We start from the raw sequence: 25,396 nt of genomic DNA, 5'->3' as shown, positions 1-25,396 counted from the left end.
CTGTTGATGGTGTCCTCATAAATTTTTAGAGTAATCATCTTAATATGCAGCTCACACAATGTTTGGTCACGCTGGACTAATAAAATGGCTTAGACTCTTATTTGTCCATCTATTCATTTATTAATTATTCATTCTGCACTCTTCTAATATCTACTCTTTCACGACTAGATGGACAACTTATTAGTGGATTCCATGAGGCTGCGGGATTCCTGCTGTCGGATAGCATCGGCCACTGTTGGAATCACTTTGTTCACGTTGACCTGCTATTGACATGATTCATCATGTCACTCTATCAGTTCCAGCCTCTTGCAGCTGCCCACCTGGACCAGATGGGCCATGCATAATTAAGATCATAACCCACAGCAGGGACCTGACCCCATCGCTGCATTGGAAATGAAGTTGACCAGCTCAGGGGCGCACTTAACCCAAATGCCCAGTAGTCCCTGTTATGCTGTTCCCAGAATGACCCAAAATTTTGTTAGGCACAGCACGTATTTCATAGGCCAAGGTTTTACAAACACATTATTAAAATTCTCACAAAGTGTTTTACAAATACCTTCCATGCCTTGCTTTCTTTTATTTTTTATTAACTATGTAAATTCCTCAAAAATGGAATATAGGCAGATTGCAAATGTTATCAAAATAGTGTATTCTGACAAAATGACAGAGTGTCATGTTTGATACTTTGATTGCAATACAGTGAAAAATTACACAGATTCATCACACTCATTACAGAAATTATTATTATGCATTGATGAAAAAAAACAAAGACAGAGGAAAGTCACATTTGCTTCATTAAATATAGTGATCATTGACTTAAGTCATGTAGAGCTTGATTTATTGCTTGAAAGGGAGTGGGAAGAAGGGAGCTTATGTAATCCCACACCTACTGAGTTAATTTATTTATAGTTTTACATAGTTTTCGTAATCAGTTTCTGATCAAATAGATTCTTTTCAAGTTACATAATCAAGTGGTTTTTAATGATTGATTATTTCCAGAGAACATTCACTCATGATTTCAGTAAACAGTAACGGTGACCAATATGTAATAATCATTGATTAGAATTACGGAAGAACATATTTTCACATTAAACCATACTATACAGGAACTGTTTCCTTTTATAATTAGACGCGTTTACATGGGCAAAAGTAATAGGAAAGAACGCCTGATCGGAAGGAAAATGCGTCATGTAAACGCGCCGTTCGGAATAGTCTGCCCCGATCAGACTCGTTTGAATCAAAATTTCTTTCCGATCGAGATAGGTGGGTTATGCCGATTGTTTATCGGATCGTTGTGCATGTAAACAGTTCATTCCGATCGTGTGTCACTACTGCTCTTGTTTACGTCATGCATAGACGGTTTTTCACTCCAGAGAAAGCTTCGTAGCGCATACGGGACCGACCAGCTGCTCTGCGGACGCCCCATGCAAAGCGCCGCTCCGCTCTCGCCCTGCTGGCTCTCCCCTCTCTTCAGCCCTAACGAGGGGGATGCGGGGGAGGAGCGCTTCGTGCCCACTGACGTCTAGACCCGAGCTCTGCGTTCGGGTGCCAGTGGACCGAGTGAACCTATCTGAGCAGAGTAGCCGGATTTATTAATATGTGTTTGAGGGGAGGGAGGAGGATGCTTTGTTACGTTTTATGTTTTGTTATGTGTGAGAATTCGGGCTGCGAGCCGACCCGCCGCTCTGGGTTAGCAGCTGCCGGCTTCAGGAGAACCGTGTGTGTCCGAGCAGAGCTCGGGCCGCCAGCACACACAGCGGCTATGGGACGGTGTGCGAACCTTTCAAAGCAGAAGTGTCCCTCAATCCTTAGAAATTGAGGGACACGTGGAATCACGTGGATTTGTGTTTCCAGTTGTGCACCGACAAAATAAAGGCTGATGTTATTCCCACACATTTACGTGCAGCCAAGATGCAGATTGCAGCATTTCCCGATTTTGTGTCCATCAAAAGGCTAATGTTGTTAGCCCGTGTTAGCCTCTCCTAACACTGGCTTCTTCCAGCTCCGTTCTTCCACAAAAAAGCACTGACCACACGGATTAAATATAAAACGATGAGCGAACAGGCGCTTCATAATATTCATTACATTAATAAAATCACGTTTGGAAGATGGTCTCGTATATAACCGAGCTGCTGCATGAATGCATATGGCAGCAGTTTGTTTACAACAGGACTCATTTCCGCTTACGGTATTTTCAACACTACTGCGCATGCCCAAATGATTTATTCCGACCGAAAGTGTGACCCATGTAAATGTTTGTTCTAATCGGAAAAAGGTTTTCTGTGCCCATGTGCACGGTTGGATTTTAACCCGACCATTGATCCGATCAAAATATTTTGCCCATGTAACCGCGGCTATTGACATTTAAAGAAATACAGCTCAAAGGTTTGCAACACTACCTGCAAAAGCTACCTGACTCAGGCATTATGTTAAATATCAAATTTACTATCACCTGCCATTGACTCTTAAAGTTCGGAGTTCCCAAACTCAAATCATTTAAAGGCTGTTAGGTGGTAAATAGAGAGGCTGGTTCAGTGTGTCCTTGTTTTCACAGCTGGATCAATTCATCAGTCAACGATCAAATCAGTGCTCATTTGGAGGTTGTTTGACAGTTCAATAAATCAGCTGTTGAGAGCGTCATATGTTTCCCTGACTGTCTGAATCTCTGCAGCTTCTAAGACAGAATGATAGATGACAGCTAATATATATTTTTTCAGGATGATGTCTGCATGTCATTTCCTGAAAAGACTGGTTGGGTTGGAACAGCTGTGACCATTGTGACCAATGCTTTTCACGAGTCGTCTTTGGGGTAAATATATGTGCTCGGAAAGGCCATTAATTCCCAAAAACCAACCGTGACCAGAAGTCTTATTCTGTGATCCATCCTCACATACTGCACTTCCAGCCCGTCCAAGAAACCTGCTGGCTTTACTATTCCCTATCCCTTGCAACTAATAGCAACATCTCCCGTTAGCAGCTTGTGCTGTTTTCTGGCTGAACTGACAAAGCTCACATGAAAGGACAGTGGGGGAGATAATCATATCACCAGTCCAGCCAGCTTCACCAGTCTTTGAAGTTTTTGCTCCCTGGATCATTAGAGCAGTGGAACACCCTGTAGCTCTATACATTTTATCTCTATATATCTATCTATTTGAGACCCTGCGACTGCCAGAGTGGGCTCAGTCACAGCAGACATTTGGCACACAGTGGCTGCCATTAGCAACTTTTTTTTGGTTTTTTTTTTCCATTTGATCTGCTATTCTATTTTGTTGTTAGACTTGAAGATTGTTCATTTGCTTTTCATATCTCTTTAAATTTGTGTGCATTTTACCAAATTAAATCTCTTGTTATATAAAATTCAACTCACACAGAAGAGCTATATGAGTCATCATTTCCAGATCTAGATATACAGTGCTTGACCACACTTGGACTGATGGCAAAGTTAAACAGTGGTCTCTAATTATTTTTTATTTTTTATTTGATCATTGGCTGACAAATTGATCTAGATGTGAACCCCAATTTATTTACTTCCAGACAGTCTCAAAATTATGTAGGTTTTTGAACTGTTGACCTTTCAAAATCAAAGTCAGGTTACAGTAGATTTAAGGACCTTATTGAGCTATCATCAGTTATTACATAGCTTTGAAGCCATTAGATACTGTACATAGGCCAGTTACAGAGTGGGACTAAAAAAGGCATTTTTAATAAAAGTCATTAGTTAACAAACAAAAAAGTTTTTTATTCAGTCCTAAGTAGTTATATATATTTTTTAAATTTTATTTTAAATTACTGTGTTTTCTGCACTACATAGCACATCAGATTATAAGGCCCACTGTCAAGGAATGGTCTATTTTTAAACTTATGTCATAAATAAGGCAGACCAAACTATAAAGGGCATTAGGTGAGTTAAGAGTCAGAGAAAAGTCCATCAGCCAGTAAGACCTTATAAACTGCATTCACAGTAACTCTAGAACTTGTTTATGACACCCCACATGTTAGCATATTGACAACATCCGTAATTCCCATCTTTGTTTGCAACTCGTAAAAAAAACTGATGCTGCATAAAGAAATGTTACTGTGACTAAACTAACTCCCAACCTGTTTCGTAATATGTCAAAAAAGAAAGTGACACGACAACACGCTAAGCTCATTGGCATATTTACAAAAACACCCAACCTTGTTTGCAACTCGTAAAAAAACAGACTAACGTTTTGACAGAACACTATGTACCGGTACCTGTGAAAATCATTTCAACATCAATAAGCACAACCATGATTAAATCACATAAAAGGCTATCTGGAATATAAGACCCATTGTCGTTTTCTGAAGAAAAAAAAAAACAATGTGCCTTACAGTGCTGAAAATTCTAGAGAGTCAATCCTCAAGTGGGAGTTTTGAGTTTATGGGTGTGGTGATATGTACAGCTGTTAACACTGATTAATATTTGCAGTATTAAAAGTTGCAGAAACAATAAAGTTTTACTTTGTTTGTTTTTGTTTTTATTTTTTTTTTAAACTAAAGTCACGACTATAAAGCCCATCATTACAAAGAATGGAATTAGCATATTTCACATTGAGCATTTGCACGGTCTGTCTATATTTCATTCTGCAGCACTGTTCTCCTCTGTTTCATCTGTGTGGCCATTATCACAACTATCAAACAACCATGAAAAGATTTGAAAGTTCAAATTGGATCTAAATGGATTGGATTAGAGAGTCAATTTATCACCAGTCAGTTTAAACTACATAAGTGTAAAAAAAAAAAAAAAAGTATTACTCTTTTTATGACAATCTCTTCTGTAAAATTAGTGTTTGTTGTTTTAGAGAAAAATTCTATTTGGGTTTAAAAAGAAACACTAATTTATTGAACCCCATGCTAACTTCAATGTTTACTTTCATCTTGTCATAGACGATGAGTTCTACTGTGCTGAAGTCAATTTTTGTTGCCAGTGGCAACATGTGCCTTCAGAAGAGAGGCAGGGCTGTATTTTGTTATGTTATAAATGGATCACATACCATGGAAATGTAATGTATGTGCTTAAATTTTCCGTCATTGATATCCATTTGAATAGAAATGGCTTGAACGCTTGAACTGTTCCGTCTTCACGCCTGTTTTCTGCCCTCCTGTTTATCACATGTCAGTGAAATGATGCAATGAAGACAAGATGGAATGAATAGAAAATGTTTTCAGGAATAAAGAACCTTCCTTGAATTGGATTGACCCATAGTAACCCTGTGGAAGTCGTTGCAGTCTTTCTGTAGTGCTTGACCAGAACAGAAGCGTTTAGTTTTCTTTGAAATGGATTCATATCACCACAAAGAGCCTCTGCGTGGCTGCATATGCAAGTGCAGGAATGTATGGCCATGAGATATATCAACTTTGTCAGCTCTGCTGTGAAACAAAAGTGCATTGATGATACTCAAACCTTCCTCTCACCCCATTGACTGACTTTTTTTTTTCCCCTTCTCCACACCACAGCTCCGCTCTCACAGATATCACACCGCTCTCTTATTTCCTCACCCTCTGTAACCTATTCTCAGCCTCTCCATCTCTCACTTCTCTCCGCTGCTGCCCTTCCTTCAGTCCCTCCCTCACAAACTACTTGCTATTCAGTTCAGGGAGGCTGCAAGCAGCATTGCTCTACCTCCTCATACCGCTGCTGCAGGACTAGACTTTTTGATTCCCCATTCTCCCTCTCTCTTTTCCCCCCTCTGTCTGATAACCAGAAATCTTTCCTCACCTCCTCCTGATATATGCCTGAAACTATGCACCTAAAATCCTAGGCTTACAGCTCCTCACATTTAACATCTAACTTTCCAAATTCTGGCCCAGTGTTCATTCTTTTTTTTTTCTTTCTCTGGAGTGCTCCAGCTGTGAAAACATCCATACGTCACCACCAGCAGATCTTCCGCATCCTTTTTTCTTGTTTCAGATAGGGCTTGTCGTACAACCGTGTACTTGTCTTTTCGAGTAGGATAGCCATTTTTTTCCCTCCGACATTATACACTACTATATCAATAATTTATCTGGTAGATACATCCTTCAATTGTGCCATGAGTATTTCATTCACGTCAAAAGCCTTTCCCAAGTTTAGACTTTCTACTGCCCGTTTCTCCTACATGCCTTCAATTCCGAAATTCATTTGGGGAATTAGAAAAAAAGAACTTTTGGAATGTTAATATGTTCTACAAGTGTTCACGCTAAATTAAACAGAAAAAAAAATACATATATGTATATTATTTTTATACCCTGTCTCACTCAAAAAGCCCCACAAGATTGAATTAAATGAAGAATTAAAAACCTTGGATCAGATTGTTATATTATTCATCGTTAGACAAGCAAGAAGAGCACAGATGAGTTTATGAGGACTAAACATTTTTTGTTGAGTTTAAGTTTTGCCTTCCTGTTTTCTATCAGGGCTTCTTTCGTCCACCATCTCATTGCTTCCCAATCAATAAGAAATTATTTCGAGAAATAGGTTGATTTGTCGACATGTTGGTTACATTAAAAGACGGCATAATTCCTTAAGAAGTGACCTTAAAGTGTTTTCCAGCCTGGCACCATCTTTTTATCTGTAGCGTGTTATTCTTTATTGAAAAGTTTACTTTTCATCCATTCATCTCCTAAATAATGTTTTCAATGGATGGTAATACTTTATTTAACATTAACCCTAACCCCCATGCAAACTGCAAATCTCATCCTTATGATATGCTTCATAAGCCAGATGCTCCCCCTCATCTGTAACCCACTTGACCACAGATACTGATAGCCAGCGACAGGTCTGCAGTCTAAACATGAGCTCGTGTAATAAGAGCAGTAAGTAAACAGCTTCAGATATTAAACATAAGAGGCGTTGTGCCTAAAGGCACTCTGTCTCCTCCTCAGGCAGTGCAGTCCTCAGCTGCACTAACTCTAACTGACAAGAGACTGCCAGGCTCACACAGCCCTGCCATAGATACTATGGGCATCTATGTGTGAGGAGAAAAGACACAAAACCCTTGCAGACCGTAAGCAAAACACTGGAGCCTGGCAGTGAAGTTTTGGTCCTGGAAGAAAGCATTGCATGTATTTTTTCTTTTTTTTTTTCTTTTTTAAAAACAGATCTGTGTTTGACCCAAAAAGATGTGTCTACTATATTTGGGTCTGGGAACTAAACATTTCTGATTGTTTACATTTATGATAAAAACTATCCATCAGTGAGCCTGTTTACATGCACACCAATTATCCGATCGTTGTCTGATTCCATGAGATGTCAGATTTTTCAAGTTACACAACGACATAACTTTTTGTAAGCCTAATGCTATAGCATTTACCAAGTCACTGGAGTTTTCCAATAATGAGCCATCCGATCAAAAACTGTAGATTTCTCGCTGAATATCCACTTTTATCTAATATATCATATCATTTTCATGTATATGTGTTTCAACAAAACTCCTTAGATCAAAGTCACAAGAGACAGCAGCGTGTTCAATGGAGACAAGTGTCACTGTGTTGGTTGTTTTACAGACATATTGGCTTTCACACGACAAAAGCTAATTTTTCAAAGGTTAGCACTGCACTATATACGAAAAATAAACATATTTTTTTTTTAATCCAAGTTTCTCTTTGTTTGAGTATTCAGCAACATATAAAGTGTAAAAAACATTTAAACTTTTTATTTTTTTATACCCCAAACAAACAAACCCACCCTGTTGCACCATAAAAGAAAACTAATTCAATAAAATATACAAGAATTTTACTGATTGAAGTAACACTGTTACCCCCTTAGAAAGAAATGATGGATAAAAGGGCTAACATATTTTGACAGAAGTCATGGGTTTTATTTGACCAATTAAAGCTGTCTGGTCTATTTATAATTGCAGTACTTGAGGCTTCTTGAAATGGTTCTAGAAATTATAATATGAGAAAATAATTTAACATGAAGCCCCATATACCATAATGCTATGGTGTTTAAAGAACAAAAAGGTTTTACCTTTGGTAGTTTTAAAATTTCATTAAACCCATTAAAATGTATTTTTTTTACCAACACCTGGAATTTTTTTTTACAATGGCATGTCCTTCCTTTCAGTTTAAAATGAGTCTTTTTTTGCTAATACTTTTTGTTTAATTGCTTGGACTACTTTTGTGATCCACGCTATTGAAGTAAAAAATATGTGTTTTTTAGTAGTTCTTTTTTGGTATAAATTTAAGAATTCTCAAAGGATTTTTCAATAGAGTTTCTTAAAAGCTTCAAAAAAACAAGTGACTCACACTAGGCAGTCATCAAGCCCTCCACATTTTAGTATGTTGTTGCCTTTAAATTCAAATTCTTTTCACATTAACATATCCCGGTTATGTTGATTCCTTGAGAGAGAGAAAATTGAGAACATTAGGCATTATTTCTTTGATTGCTAAAAAACAGATCTTCATCACGGTGATACAAATGTATCCAACAACATTCATCAGTATGCCATTGGTCTTTGATAACAGCTTTTTTGCTTTTTCAATTTACTCTGTTTTAGTTTTAAATAGTTTTGCTATTTAAAAGAGTGGAGCAAACGAACACCAATAGGAAACTCTGTGCTCCAGTTTTCCTCTTGCTTTTGAAAGCTCTGCTGGTGGACCATTGTAGCTAAATTACATCTGTTGTGGATGCGTCTCTGAATGGTTGTGTGTCTGTACATGTTAGCCTTGTGACAGGCAGTGATTGTGGAAGATCACATCCTCTGTGTGAACCTGTGATTTTCAAGGTGCGCCTCCTGTATCGAGGCAGACATCCAAAAAAAAATGCAGATGCTCAGTGCTGTAAATATTTCTATGCTTTTTTTCCCACAACACTACTGTATTTCTTGTTGTATTGTCTGGAGTGACTTCAATAACGTTAGAATGTTCCTCTGTCAATGCATTGGAAATAAAAGCAGAAATTCAAATCTGAATTACTCGTCTTGAAGGATTTCCACCCAGCCTGAGCATCATGGCGTGTTTTCTTTTTGTGTGTCCTGTAATCACACTGGCTTATAGCCACCGCTGCACCTCTTTAAGTTGCACTTAATGAGAACAAGTCAAATTGGCCCATCTGTGGCACCACAGCAGAGGGAGCACAATTTATCTTAATGAGGATCTGGGTACCCATTATCAGCTGGTAACCCAACCAACATGTTACCACCATTATCGTCCCGTACTCACACACACAAACACTTTCTCAACATCTTGTTATCAGCTTGCCTTCCCCTTAAGCCTGCCACAGACAGTGTAACCACATTGGACAGTAATTGTACCCCTCACTCCTGCCTAATTGAATTGACAAGGAGCCTGAATTGATATCATTTACTGCATTGATCTTGGGAGACCAAAAGATACAAAGCCTCATTCTTTTTCTCCACCTGATGCCTGTTGCCTTCCTTTTGATTCATCGGTCTACTCTTTTGATTTGCCATGTTATTGCCTAGAAATTACCAGATTAGTTCCACATTCTTTATCATTTTTTGCCATTACAGGCTTTATTAGATTAGTTTCAAAGGAGGAACACAGGCATGGTGGGAAAAACAAATTATTTGGATCAATTATTGTAAGAATGCAGTCGCCTTCTCTATTCATTGCTGTCAATTGATTTCTTGTTTCTTTTCTTTTTTATCATTTATTCTTCTGCCAAAAACATTAGTTTTTGGCAGTCTCTGGGATAAAGATGCAAATGTATTTTAATTATGTAAAAGCATTCAGATTCTACTTTCTAAATTGTATTTGAAACATTATGTGGTATATGTGGTGCAATACATTTTTTCCATTATTATCAGGTTTTAGGTCAAAAATACAGAGGGACAGTGTGCACTGCAGTCTTTAAGCAGATTGTTGCTTGCTGTAGGTGGGCCTCAGAGAATAAACATGCTTAAAGCCAGCAGCCATCCACCAGACGCCTCATGAGTGGGCAAGAGTAACTCGACTTTCTTTATGTCCATTGCCTCTGCACACAAGACACTCATTGTCAGGCACCCTCTTCTGTTTTTCTCCCCCCAACAGAGAGTGAATGAGTGCACACCAGGGGGGGAAGGAATAATGGATGAGCAACCGTTGGGAAGTTTGTCAGTAAGCCACCACGGGGAATTGTGTTTACCAGAAATACAAACATGCACATTCCATTATATGGCAGTCAACAACTTAACAATCAATGATGCTTCATGGGGGACAATTGAATGAAGTGATATCTGTATTGTCAAGCTTTTAAATGGCTTTGAATTGGAGGGTGCACTTAATATGGCATACATGACGCACCTGAATCCATACATAGCGATGTCAAATGGATTGTAAAATGAATGCACTTGACAGAAATAGAATAAATGACTCAGTATGATTCCATGAGACATGTTGCACATACAAATCAAATATTACGGTCCGCACCTAGTGGAGCTGAATGTGAGCTTGACACATTGACTAACACATGACTCACCGTTGGAGACGCTTTGTGTATATAGTTTCTAATGGGGGATGCATCTGTGTGTGTGGTGTTTTTTTTTGACTTTCCTATGCAGAAAATCCAACTTGAGCCAAACATGTCATACCTTATTAACTATACTTTTTTGATGTGGTCTCCTTAACTTATTTTTTTTTTCTCATTCTTCTGAGTAAGTCAGAAGAATAAGTGAATTTTGTGACTCAGGTTTGAAAGCTGCCTTCTCCAGACGGCATGTTGTATCTCTATCCACACACGGTTCAGTAGGATGTAGGTCAATTCTCAGAGAAGGCCAATTCAGAATTGTCTAATGTTTTGAATTACTAAAAACTTGCAACTTAAACACCAGGCAGCACTTTTTTCCCTTGTATATAATATACACAGATACTAAAACTGCTGCTTCGTTAAAGCTAAAAATAACAGATTTAAGGGTTTGTCCCTTTAATCTGAGTTAAGGAGATTAAGTGAGGAGAGTGATTCCCAGCTTAGGAGTTTTGAGAAATAAAACAGCTGGGATTTTCAGTTCTAGAAAATTATTCAATTAATTATCCAGTCTTATTTCTGGAAATCTGGAAACCTGTCAGTTAAACTTTTGCATTTTAACATTATCAGTATTTTAAGCACCCACAAAACACAAAAGGTTTATTTTAAGGTCCATCTCCCCATTTTGGTTCCAATTTTGGGGGGGTTGTGAGTATCTCTAATCCTGGGCATCCCACAGGCGTCTTAATAACACATTGGTTCCAGCAAAGGGAATAATATTGTTCTTTCCTTTGTTTTGGCATTGAGCCTGTCTGTGCAGGAACCTCTAAGTGCTAGAATGTGTTGCACATAATGGAACCTAACTGGCTGTTATCTCCATTTCCTTTCCCCAGCTTGTGCCAGTCAACTGCTGGCTAAAAGCTTTAGTCACGGGATGTCATAATTACACTTATAAATATATTGAAACCTGATGTACGCCACACAATGGTCTGTTAGGGCTTTGGTGAAGTTGCACTTACTAAATCCCGAATGCAGGTTTCAAGTTGTTTGTGTCACTCCCCTTCTTTTCAGTTTGGCGCATTGCTCTAAAAGAAATGACTGCATTGTGTGATTGCTATTATAAGAGGGAGTGACTAACTATTGCTGGAGCTGGGAGACAAATTACTCATTCTTGTTGAAATGTTTAACATCCTTGTGAACTAAAATGCTATATGAGCCTTGGCCAAGGGCAAGCCAGCAATGCATTAGAGAGAAAAGGGAATCATCCGTTTTTATGACTGTAGGCTCGTTTCTATGAGAAGTGCTTTCACATCAGCGACCTTGCACACACGCACAATCCCCACAGTGCATATCCACTTTAAAACACATGCTGAGTATTGATTGTAAGAAACCAGAAACAAGTAAAATGTAGAAATATTACAGCTGTTTGTCCACAAAACTGGCTTCTTCCTGGAATATTTTGGGGGGCAAGCAGAAGAAAAGACAACCAGTACAAACCAGTAGCATGTACCTTCCAATCATCGTGTTATGTGTTTGAAAAGAAATACTATCACACCCTAGAATGACTTATAGTAGAGGTTTTCTGTGATAACTTCTGTTGTGATGACAGATGATTTGTGACTCTCATCAGGAAGCTGTTATTTAACAAACTAATGTTAACCAATCTAGTGATCTCAAGAACTGGTCATAAAACAGTAACACACAAAATATACATTTGATGTTCCTTTTGCTACTGTAGTGACACCAAAATGAAAGGGTTTCTGTTTCACTCAATTATCAAAAGGCCAGAACAATGTGCCCCCAAACAAAGAAAAGCAAGCACATTTGCTGTATCACTGAACATTATGGAGACTAAATAGCTTTTTTTAATCTTTGAGTGGTCAGGAAGTCAGCAGACTTGAGCAACTACTTAGCTAGGTGTAAGTTTATTTTAAGAAGTAGAATAGCTGAATGGTTGCCAGGCAACAACACAAAATAATTGTGATCGCATCACGTACAAACAGTGGAAATCTGTCCTAAAATCTCGATCTTTCTGCAACTACTTGTTTGAATGGTATAGAATTATAGAATAGGAAGTGGCGCCACAACTGCACTCAAAAGATTTCAATGTTACTTAGTTATTATTGTGTTTTTCTGCAAAAGAAAATGCAAATCAGAAGTACCTAAATAATGGCAAAAGAGATGCTTCTTGTCAAACTAAATTGCCAAAATTAGAGTTCAGGTATCACCATAAGCTGCTATTTATAGGCATTGGAGTTGATGCTCGGTGGCATTTAAATCAAGGCAGTAGCTAACGGAAAGGACTCAAGAGAAAGCTACTAACAAAGCAGCATCCCATGTGTCTCCTTAGAAGCTTACTCAAAAGCTTTTTTTTCTCAGTGTAACACTTTTCTTCAGGTTTGTGGGTTTTATTTATTTTATTTTATTTTTTCGACAGAAGCCATAAAATAATTAACAAAAATGTACAATGGTTAGGTAATAAAAAGGTTAGGTAAAAAAAATTGTTAAAATAGCCCAGATAAAAAGTCCCTAGTCACAGAGTAGTCTACTCCTCAGTTTCTGAGAAAAGCTCCCGACAACTAGCATTACACAAATGTCTAAAAATTTGCAAGAACACATATTTAAAAACAGAAACAATGTTGTAACAAGTGTTTCAAACCTGAAACTAGATCAATGAACTGGCTACCTTGGAACCCAAGACGTGACTGATACTAAAAAAAAAAAAAAAAAAACTTGAAATAAAAACAATTGCATTGTGGACACAAACATTTTTTGGGTGAATGGTTGCTCATTCCGTCTTATGTCTTTTGAAAGAGGTGATGATATAATTACTGCGCAGATTGGAGGTTCGAATCCCGCATCCCTTGCATCTCGTGGCTATAAGTTGGCACAAGCTGCCATCAGTGTGTAAATGTGTGTGAATGGGCCCTCAAGGAAGGCAGAAAGTGCTACACAAGTATACGCTATTTTTTCATAAATGGTTGACCCCGGAACACTGATATCTTTGTAATCTCTGGGTCAAACTGGGTGCATAAATGGAAACACAATGGCTTCTTCTTAAAAGTTTTTTGTTGAGAAACAACAAGGGTTATAAATAGTGAAAATAAAATTGAATGACATTATTTGTTTTCTTTTTTTTTTCTGTGTATGAAAAGAACCAGTCGTATCAGCTCCTTTAGCGGCTCCTTCAGGTGTAGTTGCTGTGCTTGTTAAGTGGAGGGAAAGGAAACCTGGAACAGTGAGAAGCTTTGCTTCTTGCACAGTAAAACACCCCACTGTCAAGTGAAAAGAGGCAGCTTGTGACTCTGTGGTTATCAGGTGAAGCATGTGGTAGTCTGCACCCTCCTAAAGCCATCATTGGGAACTGGCGTTGACAGGAAGAGCAGCACAAAGGGGGAATTGGCGACAACTAAATTTATGCTTGCCAGAGAGGGTAGCTCTAAGAGAACATAGCAAACACTTTTGGTTATGATTTTGCTCAGGAAGGAACAGGCTGGTGTCAGCTTGGTGCTCTGTAAAAAACACTTTCATTTTGTCAATCTGCAACTAACAAAACCTTTTCAGAAGTGATTACAGTCCTTAGAAGTAAAAATGATCAAGCCAAAAATATATATTTAAAACTCGAAGAAAAAAACAAGATGATGAACTGTAAAATGTGCATTATTTTCTGTACAAAGGGAATAGATATTGTTAAAAATGTTTTAAGAAATAATAAAATGTATTAGGAAATATTATGTTTGTATGGTAATTACAATAAGATGTTACTTTGTTTTGTTCTCACAGACCGGCAGAAAAGAAAAAGGCGACCCACTGAACTCGGCTATTGACAAAATGACCAAAAAGACGAGGGATTTGCGCAGACAGGTGAGTCCAATTTTTTTGACTGAACTGTCTTTTTCATCTTCGTCTTCCAACATGCAGTTGTAGTTTCTTTTTACAATGTAAAAGTAGGCAAAATAGTCTCCAAGTTTATACTATACCAGGCAATTAGTGCTGTGTCTGAGAAGATTTAATCACTAACACTACAGCTGGTTTTGGCTCCTACTCTTTCTTGGGTGCAATTACATGATCATTTTACATAGGAGGGCAAGATTCAGTTTGCTGAACTGTGGAGTGGTGGATTGTCAACAAGTCTAGCGAGAAGATCGTGTGTTAAATGCCAAAGTATAATTAACAAAAAACATCTAGACGTAGCTTCCCTGTTTCTCTATGTGTGGAGTCGTGGAGGGCTGTGGTTTCCACTGTCATGTGTTGGTTATGTGACTCAGATTATTTTCATTTTATTTTTTTTCTTAGCACTTCACTACCGCTGGAATACGTGCACCTGGCTAGTAGTCAATTAGGCTCGAGATGTGGGATTTCTTTGGTACTATTTGGGACTATTGCAGAGGATTTCAGACATGGTGGAACAGTGGAAAGGGTTAGCGATTGGTTAGATATATTGGGTTTATGACCTCGATGCATAGCTAACCTCCTTCTTGTCAATTGTGAGGGTTGTGTTTGGACCTTTGGGTGTGGCTATCTCTGATGGCTCCACCTCAAAGCGGAAAATAACTGGTTTAGGCCATTTGCCATTGTGATCTCACCGTCAACAGTTGTGTGGTTTGTCCTGAAATTAGTGCGATGCTGGAGTCTCTGCCACACCTACCTGCTGTTGTTGCTGTTCAGCTGGTCCTCAATCCTCCTATAATCCATCTTGGCCTCTCTGATGCTTCTTGTCAGGTTAGTTCAGTGTGCACTGTATTGCTCCCAAATTCCAAACCTGAAAGTAGAGTTTCTGTGTCTGTGTCCCTTTGACATCTCAGGTAATCCAGCTGTTGGTTAGAAAAAAAACTCACAGATAAGTTTGTGTACTGAGACAGTTCTTCATGTTGCCCAGCACACTCTCTGTCCTTTGTTACCATCTCAAAATCTCAAGATCATGCATTGAAAACTGTTTCCTTTGGGATTCCTTGCACCTTCTTAAAATTATGTATCAATAACTTGTAATTGACTTTGACTCTTGAATTTATTTAAAAAAAAGAGCAAAAATAGGGTATGTTAATACCAAAATCATTTTACCTTAATTGAAGGCTAAAGGCCAAATAAGTAGATGATTAATGCTGCCTTAGTCATATTTTTTATTTTTCATCAAAGACTAGGCTAATTAACTGGAAATGACTGAAACCATCTGAAGCGCAAACACAGAATCCTTCTGAAATGCTTTTTTCTTGTGTCACTAATTAAAAATGTTGAATATTACTATACATAGTACACATACATTTATGCATGGTATAAATGATATTTTATGCACAAAACTACAGTTTGAGTAAGCATTTATTGCTTGTTTGTCTTTTAAATACCTACATTTTGTCCAAATGTAGTCATAATAAACCTTCTGCATAAGTTTGACTGCATCTGAACCAGTTGATTGTGTCTTCTCTGACCTTTGAAGGCACACGATCATGGTAGAATGAAACCAATAACTCTGTGCTGCTGGGGCTGTCTAACACGCTGGCAGCTTGTATTCCCTCTGACAAGATGTTCTATTGACTCAAGGGTTGCCTTGACAGAATGGGCGGTGTGTTTAAGCTTCAAGTTAGGATGGGAGGGCAGACTCCAAGCGCACACGTATTGCATGGAGTTGTGATACAGTAATTATGTCAACAAGAGACGTGTTGAGTTTAGCAAGTCGTCGAGACCATGAAAAGGCGTAAGCCCTTCCTGAGGGGAGGAGCGCAGTAGTGCAATTGAGAACTTTCCGTCTCCAACATCTCCTCTGTGAAAAGGACGCATCATATATTAGAACAAACAAGCACCGATGACAGACAGCATTTATCAAATGGGAGCAGGTAAGACCAAACAAGTCTTGCGACAACACCACCAGAGACTTGCAATGTTGTTTTCTCTTTCATGCTGATGTGTACTCATATGAGACAATGCTGTGCTGTCTGTTACCCAGAATGGATTGTGCTGGTTTTAAGCATGCTGTTCGTTCACGCCTCCATTTTGTTTTTAGAAAGTGTTGAAGCACCGTGAGGATTGAGGGATAATTTATGGCAACATTTACATCATATAAATATGGAAAGAATTTTCAGCCTGACGTTCAAATGTTATTTTCTTTCCACAAAAATAAAAAAATAAAACTCTTAGGTCATTAGAGATATTAATCATCTGTGTCTCTGCACATACGACCCCTGGTGTCCACTAAAGTGAAAAAATGACCAAAATACGCTTTGGTTATTGTTTTTCTGTGGAAGAATTACAAGGGAAGTGTCTCGTCTCTGTCCCTCGGTAGTGCAGCACACAAAAATTTACATGTACCCGCACCAGCTTCCCAAAAGAGATAACAAGACAAGAATACATCAAGACAATAAACGTTCATCTCCGTAACTCAGTGCCTCTAATGTCTCACCAATGTTTTAGCAGCAGGTGACCTTCTGCTTTCCTGCTGCTCATGTGCTTACAGCAGTGGGGCCTTTTTCCTACTCATCTTCAGGTCTAGGATATTAATATTACTCATCTGTTTTGTTATAATGCATTTATAGACACATTTATTATCCCTTGAAAATGTAAATGTGAAACACAGTAAGAATCAAAATAAACTCAATTGTTCATTTTAAATACAGTAAATTATGAGGATGCGGGAGCCATTTTATCCCAGCAACCGTAAAAATGTAATAATGGGTAAACACCAAAAATTGGATGAAAAACAAAGTAATTTTTAAGATATGATTCATGCTGTAATAGTTTTTGTAGTAAAAAAAAACAAGTCCAATTTTATCTTATTATCTTTTATCTTGTTAGGCTTTTTTCTACAATAACAGTCACATAAACAAATTCAAAGACTTAAATAACTTACCTCCGGTGTTAAAAGTGCAAAAGTCCAGCAGGCTAACTCAGTTTTTTCCTTTATTTTTTTCCCCCTGTTAAGGAGGAAATATGCTGCAAAACATTATAATAAACCGTTTGAAGTAGCAATATTGTTAGGCGGCAAAGTGAGATGCAACCTAATTTTAGTAAATCAAAATAAAGTTGTATAACTGTTTTCAGACTTTTATCTGTTTACAGAAGTTTGTATATTTGAGTTTTGGGGTATCTCTTCATCAGATGCCCTAAAAACATTCAACAGATACATTTTTTATCAAAAATATACACACTTATACATGCGCATACACTTAAGAGATAATCTTTTACATCCTATCCTGCATTAGAGTTCTAAAAGTAAAAATAGTTGTTTTAAAATGACTCGCCACCCATAGTTTTCTTGAATAGAAAGTGAAGCATTATACATTAAGTTGTTTCTGACCTCAGGCTCTACGTCTCTGTTTTGGGGTAAAATCTACTTCCGATCATGTAAGTCGATGGAAATGTTTTCTTTCTGTCTCCAGCTTTCAGTGGTCATTTTAGGAACTGCAGCATTCGGTACTTTTGAAAAGTGGGGGCTAACATACCTAGTTCGGGTTTTTTTTTTCTGCTACATAAAATTTACGAGGTGTGAAAATGCATGTGGCTTTTGTAAAATAGTGTTTTTGTTTGTGTGTTTGATTGTTTTTGTTATTGTTATTTGTTAATTGAGCAGGGCCACAGAAAATCTTTTTCTTTTTTTCATTAATCTAGTGAAATATTTTCACATTTAAATTCTTCTCTTTTTCTTTATTAGAGAATTCTGCGTATTCGCGGGTGTCTCTGCTCCCTATTCCTCACAAATAAGGGGTAAAACTGTATAGTAAATTTTGTCGTGGTTCACTGATAAATAATGCATTTCTCACTTACAGCCAGAACATCATAAAAAATTGACACAGGAAAGAAATATGGTATAATTTATGTTTAATGCGACTCAGCTCAGAATTCTGTGCTATTGCGGATCTGCTTCTCATGTCCTAGGAATTCAGTATTTAGGAAGTCTGATGTTTTGTGCAGAGGCTACTATAGCCTTATGTATCATAAGGAAACTGTGTGCAAGTCTGTGCAGGTCAAGATCAGGGACAATGCCAATTTTTACTTTCATTGACTTATTAGTTACATGGTGCACTACACAAATCCGTTTTTTTAGACATTGGCAACACTCACATGGTATCAACTTTATTGTATGTTTAAAAAAAGTCACGATTTAGATCAAAATGTATAAATGACATTTTTTAAATTTTGAACTACTTTTAGTAAATTGTGTGAAAGTTGTGTTGTATTTTTATGACCAATATAGACCACACAAGAATCCATTCACCTTTATTTTACCAGGAAGTCGCTTGTCACACGCTCAGAAATCTTATACAAGAGGAAAAGTAAATGATACACTCCTTAAATTCCATAGACTCCCGAAGAATATTAAATATTCTTTGTTTTCTTTATTCATTCTATATAACATATATAGTTAATATGTTTATCCACACATGTCCTACATATGTCCTTACACTGATGAATTATTTTGCTTTTAACATTGCATATCTATGACCATGAAATATATTTATTTTCTCCAAATATTACAATATATTTAGTGTCTTATATTTAATTTGAGAATTAAAAAAAAACTTAGAAAGTTTACAAGTTACAGATAATTAACAATGTATTATAAAGGTTTAGTTATTTTACTCTTTAAGCAAAATCCCTCTGCAAGTTTCTAAATTACAATCCTTAGTATATTGGGATGCTTAAGCTGTTCAAGAGTTTTATTTTCTAAAATTGCTACTATCTTTAAATTTGCATTTACACACTTTTTCTGCATCATGTTTAATATAAATATATTATTAGGTTAATGCTTACACATTAAATACTATCTTACTTAATCTAAAAGGAAAAGTGGTATGGTTATATCAGGTCATGCTTTTGATATTTTTGAAAAATGACTTGGTCCAAACTGTACACTTTCTCAACTGATAGAGGAACATTTTTTTGTAAGACAAAGAAATAAACCCTTGGCAAAGCAATTTGAGCTGGGCCCAACTCATGTTTGTATTTCAACAGCAATGTGTCAGGCCTGCTGGGCACATGACTGTGCACATTTTCTAGTTTTTATTTACCGTATTTCAGTTTACAACTTCTGTGATCCCCTTTTATTTTTCTTTATCACACAAACATATTTAGTTTGCTGGATCTTATTTAAATACATTGACATTATTCTGCAGCTGCAGTTTGTCTAAGAAGAATTGGCAGCAATTCAAATGGGCTCTAAGGGTTTTGCCTTTTTTTGATATGATATAAGATAAAAATGCATTTTTGTACACAGATCCGGCGAAATTTTTATACTTATACAAGCGAAATAATAAATCGTTTAGACCAGTTGTTCCCAAACAAACAGTAAACTGGAAGACCAAAAACAAATTTATGATTATTAAAAATAACAACAGGTAATGACACCAGTGGAACATTAATCTCTGGTAATATATTCTGCCAATTATTGTTATGAGTACTATGCAAAAAGGCTCAGTGTGTGGGCATCACATGTTGCGATAAATCCATATTTTCTGTAGGACCCCTGGTAGCCTACTGTTTTATTTTTTATTTTTTTGGTCTTGAAGTTCTTCCATCTGTTCTTCTGTCTCTGCACTTGTCCCTTATCCAGTGGCAAAGAAACGTTCCACACACAAATTGTCTTGTTTTGCATGTCGCCTGACTACTTTTAGCGCTTAAATGACTGAAATGTAACCGAGAGAATCCTTTCGATTTTCAAAACTAAGATTTTTCCAGATAAAACATCATTCAAACGTCGTCATTTTGCTCCCCTGACCAAACTGTACAGCTCAAGTGATCAAAGGTATAGTTGAGAGAATCCATTTTTTTTTTTTTTTTCAAAATAAAAAAATGTCAATACTCAAAAGAAAAAAACAGCCATTATTAATTCTTTTTTCCATGGCCCAGTACCAATTGATCCACAGACCGGTATCAGTCCACGGCCTGGTGTTTGGGGACCCCTGGTTTAGACTACCCATAAACTCTTGTGTGTAAATCTACGTAAAATGTTTCAACCCATAAACCAGACCATTTTTACTTCATTTTTCTATCTGTTTTCAAGTGAGAAATAAATAGTGCTGGCTTATAGTTTTTCTTTTCTTCCCTCATTATTAATTCTACAAAGGTTCTGCATTTTACCTATTGGCACCTTGGAAACGCTTCAGCCTCTGCAACAATGAACATGACAAAGTATTTACAAGATGAATGACTAAATGCTTTGTACCATGACTGCAGACAAAGGACAAGTGTCCTAGAAATGTTGCACATATTTTTTAAATGAATGTCTTTACACAAGAGAAAACAAGAGAAAACTTGCTTTTGGATAAGCGGAATGTTATTACAAAAATTAAGTTAAATACTTTTTCTCATTTTGCAAAACTTAAAAAAAAAAACTCGCACAATGGTTGGAAATGAGACAAGTGCTGAACCGCCTCATCTCCTTGTCTGTAATGAATGAAACTGTCAAGCCACCTCTTTGGGCCATGTTTGACTTATGGTTGATTCCAACAACCCCTATAGGAAAACTGCCTGAAACGCTCTGCCTCATGTGTATTTTTTTTTCTCTTCATTATGCTTTAGGATATTCAAATCATTTCCATTTTTGTCATTAGTTTGTTGATTAGTACAGCTGTTTTTAATTGTTGAGGCTTTTGAACATCTGCTGCAAATCAAGTCAGCTGTAACTCGTTGTTCAGAGAAGCGATTCCAAATTACTTGTGGTGTTTTTTTTCCCCCAGAATGTTTGAAAGCTAAGAATTATTATGTGAGTAGCTATCGCACTTACACCCCCCTCCCCAGCCCCCATAGAAAATGGAGATTTACAGAATGTTATAAATCATCAAGCACAGACTTCTTTGGTTGAGCAGCAACACTAGTATGACATGATTAAAGGAATACGTATTGGTATGTTTTTATTTTTTCCAACACATGAGCTGAGGATATTCAATGTAGTTCATATGAAACAGAAGGCCACTGTCTCTGGCCCTTAAAGTATATTAGTGTATTAATAGAGTTCTCTCTTTCTAGTGATTATTTTAATTTTAAAGGAAAAAACAGATGCAATGGACACACGGAAAAGTTCCTTTTTTTTCCCTCAGATCATATGTTTTGGTGTCTTAAGTGACTGTCAGATCAGAAGCTTCATCATAACACAATCCTGTCACTTTGATTGAAGCCATCTAAGTCTAAAGAAGATGTCGTTTGGTAGTTCTGTTTTGCAGAAAACTGTTGCATCACATGCCCATATCATAAGAAATGTTACCTATCAGTAACTTTGAATTGTTCTGCAATGTTGATGCACCTTTGAAAAAAAACAACCAAAAGAAAACTTCTAAATTAGTCATAAAAACTAAGAATTTTTGACAACGTATCTATTTTAAAGCCAGTTTTTCACCTCAACCAGGAATTAAATTTCAAGAGCACAAATATGCCCAATCTATTTTTCTAATATCAGTAAATACTTCAGTAATCCAAAGTCTAATGCTTGGAAATTGTTTTAATAGTACATAATACCAACTTTTCTACTGTAGTGGCTCCAAACGTTTTGTCCACAAACTGATCATCTTTCATCACATCAGGTTTTTGCTTCTGGAAATCAACATACAACACAGTGAATACACATGCACATGTAGCACACTCTGTACCAACTCCTATTCTTGTTGTTTTTTTTCAGCATTTGAAAGAGGGTGGTATGTCACTAATGTGGATTGTGCATTCTCAATTATTCAAACTCCACTTGCTATAAAAACTAACCAGGAACCAAAGCAAACTATTCATCCCTACTAACACACAACATACATTAAACTATCGGAGAGAATCAAATACAATTTCTCCAAATTCCAAGAAATGTTCATGAAATAAAGAATATATATTAATATTTCAACAGACTCAGCTACCTCCATTGGAGTGTTTTAATTATGCTGTTTTATAAATATAGATTTAAATAATAAAACACAAGCAAATACAAGTCATGATTCATCTTCGAGTTCTTTGCCTTATTTTTGATTATTTATCATCAAAACTTTGTTAGATTACTGGCATTAATAAAAAATGGTTCTTACATCTTGTACTTTGTTGGATTTGTCAGTTAAAATTATCAACACAACTTGCTGAATTTAATAGCAGCATTTATTTAACACCCATTTAAGCTTCTAATGCAACATCTCATAGTGACTCATTTGGAAATGTTTTTTCTCTATTTTTTTTTTTCCTTTTTAATTTTCCACCTTTTATCCCATGTTTTCTGATGGATTTCATATATAAGAGGTTTTGCTTAGTGTTTAGTGAATGTGCTCCATTTCCTTTCAGACATGATTCCAGCCATTTATACCATGATTGCTTTTTGACCCATGACACTTTATTCACAATCTCTTCTGTGCTGACCCCCCTAGTACCCAGCAAAAAGTGCTCTGAATCACAAAGGAAACAGCGGAAACTAAAGCCTAACTTTAAACTCTTTAGACACCCACTGTTAGTTCTTCGCTTTGAATTCCGATCCTTATTTGGCATGCGGAAAAGCTCTGCTGAACTGTAACAAGTGCTCAATTTTTTTCCATTCTGTTTTGTTTGTTTTTGTTTTGATTCATAAAAAGACCGACCCAGATCTTTGCTAATATCTAACTCAACAATTTTCCTTTGTTGCAGCAGAATCCTAAAGTATTATTTTATGTGTATTGTAAATGCAGCTCCTACTCTTCAAGATCACAGAGACCATCTACATTGTGAATTAAACAAGTGTAACTGTCAGCATTTTGTTATAAGGAAAAAAAGAGAATCTTTGAAATTGAAAAATCCCTGAAAAGAACAGTTACAAGTAGACGTAAGTTCCTTGCGTATTGTAAGGAACTTGTATATATTCGTTAACTAAAGGGTTATAACTACCAGTGGCCCTCCAGTCACTATTACAATCTGCCTATAAGTGAAAATGTACCACCAAACTTTATTGGAATATGCAATTATTTTAAGTCTGGAGGTTTTCCTTTATCTTACTTTAAAATAAACAACTTTGAAAGGTGCAAAATGTAAAGAAAAAGATGATTTTTACTTTTTTTTCCCCCCATTTATTAAGAAAAACAATTATGTTTAGACAAAAACTACTAAGAAATACGTTGTTTTTCCTTAAAACAAATGTTACTCTAAACAATTAGTATGTATCTGCCAGTATTTTGTTTATTTAACATGCATAAGTCAGACTTCTTGTGACAGACTGGCAACCTGTCCAGGGTGTGCCCCTCGTCTGCCCAACAATTGCCCGGACAGGCTTCAGTAGCCTTGTGACCCCAAATATTTGTAATATGGATGAATGGAAATCAGAATTTCCCTTTTCCTTATTTTAATCTTTATTTACTAGTTTGTTTGTTTTTTAGAAATGTTTTAATATTTCTTGCTGCTAAATTTAGAATAAATTAACTTAATTATTTCAATAGCTTTATTCTTTTAGACCAGGACTTAATGGAGTTCTGAGATTTAGGCACTCTAGCCTTTAGCTCTGGTCTTTAGCTTGCAGACTGCCCAGTGAAGCCAACAAATTATTATTTGCAGGATTTAATCCCAATTTTATGGGCTTTTTTTGTTGTTGCGCCACACCCTTCTCTCAAATGTTTAGAATTATGTTTCATCTTTACATGTCATGTCTCATGATGCATATAAAGACCTGGAATGCTTAAAACTGGCATTTTAGCCATTCACTTACTAAATCTAGGTCATTATGTTATCTAAAACTCTAGATTTTACACTGATGTTTAAAAATTTGAGCATCTTCATCCATAGTGGTTAATTAACCTTTATTAGGTACCCATTTCTATTTCTCCCCCATTTTCTGACTCTGTGGTGTTTGAAGTGTCATGGAACAGTTTTAACACTTTAGTTGTATCGTTTCATTGTTAATCAGATAATAACTCAGAAATGTTGAGCACTGTGTGGTTTGTCAGCAACAAAAGAAAGCAAAGTTATTAGAAACAATTGGATAGCTGTCACTCAGCTGATTCCCTTTGAAGAAAAAATGGGATTTGACGTTTTAAGAAGCATGTCTTTCTTTTTCTCTGCACACTGTCAGAACTGTCAAAGTGCCTGCTCTCGACTATTGACAAAATAATAAAATGTCCCAATAGTTTTCTGAAATGGAATAAGGCTTTAATATTATTTGTGGGATTATTTTTATGTTGGGAATTTACTACAATATGCAGTCTCACCAGAGAAGTAAATTCAATCCAGCATTTTTATGTTATGTTGGCCTTTAATCAACTATAAATTGTATTTTTTAACATTTCTGTCATGACACCGGCTTTGGCCACCGGTAGATTTCCATTGGTGGCATTTCTCCTTTAAGCTTTTAGTGTTCAATAACAATGTACGACGACCATGAAGGAAACTACATTGCCAGCACCCAGCACATTCCTCAACAAGCTTGAAATATTTATATGTGAAGTAGAAACATTTAGCTTTCAGAACTTGAGCCAGTGTGGCATTGCTCCACTCTGGAGGCAAACATACCCACTAACATGTAATGAGCAGAGCTTGTGCCATCCATGAGAATTCCCGTTTTCTTTAAGTTTTAGTGAAAGAGAGGGAGTTTTCAGGCAAAGACAGGGCAATTGGAGCGTGGAGCGAGGTACGAGCTGAAATATTGAAGATAGATTTTTTTGTGGGAGCTGTGTGGGCATTAGAATGCTGATGGTGCAGGAGAGAGCACAACTTGGGAAATTACTCGTCTGCATCATTGCTCCACTCAAATTCTCCATCGCATTCTGTCTCACAGTTTGGTATTCATGAATATCCCAAGGCTCCTTTTGCTTTTATATCCATGTTATGCATATGTACCTATGTCTGCTTTTAATTAATAATTGCTCATTAACAAGGCTCAACAACAGCATTCAGCAACTGCTCATGCACTTTCGTTTTTAGATTTATGTTTTCCTTATTTTATCCCTTTAATTCATAGTTTTTCCCCATATTTTCTACATTTAGTCAGTTGTTTGGCTATTCCTATGTCATATCAGAAATAAACACTGCAGTTTTTACAGTGTTTAAGTACATTTTGTATTGTCATGGTCATCCATA

General features: G+C 36.8%; 1 protein-coding gene across 3 annotated transcripts in view; it reads left to right on the top strand.

Moving 5' to 3' along the window:
- Positions 1-25,396, top strand: part of LOC101157513 (catenin (cadherin-associated protein), alpha 2) — a 284,873-nt gene that overhangs the window by 180,224 nt on the left and 79,253 nt on the right. For all 3 annotated transcript variants that reach the window (XR_013654431.1, XM_023956970.2, XM_023956972.2), the window contains exon 8: positions 14,192-14,272. Coding sequence is in view for 2 of the 3 variants with exons in the window: in XM_023956970.2 (XP_023812738.1) it covers positions 14,192-14,272 (81 nt within the window). In the remaining variant the exon portion in view is untranslated. The remainder of the gene's footprint in view (positions 1-14,191; positions 14,273-25,396) is intronic.

The sequence above is a fragment of the Oryzias latipes genome, assembly GCF_053564925.1.
Source record: "Oryzias latipes strain Hd-rR chromosome 1 unlocalized genomic scaffold, Olatipes_Hd-rR_3.1 chr1_Y".
In the NCBI taxonomy this organism is placed as follows: domain Eukaryota; kingdom Metazoa; phylum Chordata; class Actinopteri; order Beloniformes; family Adrianichthyidae; genus Oryzias; species Oryzias latipes.
Note: the sequence above shows the minus strand (reverse complement) of the source record. Positions and strands in the feature narration are given on the sequence as shown.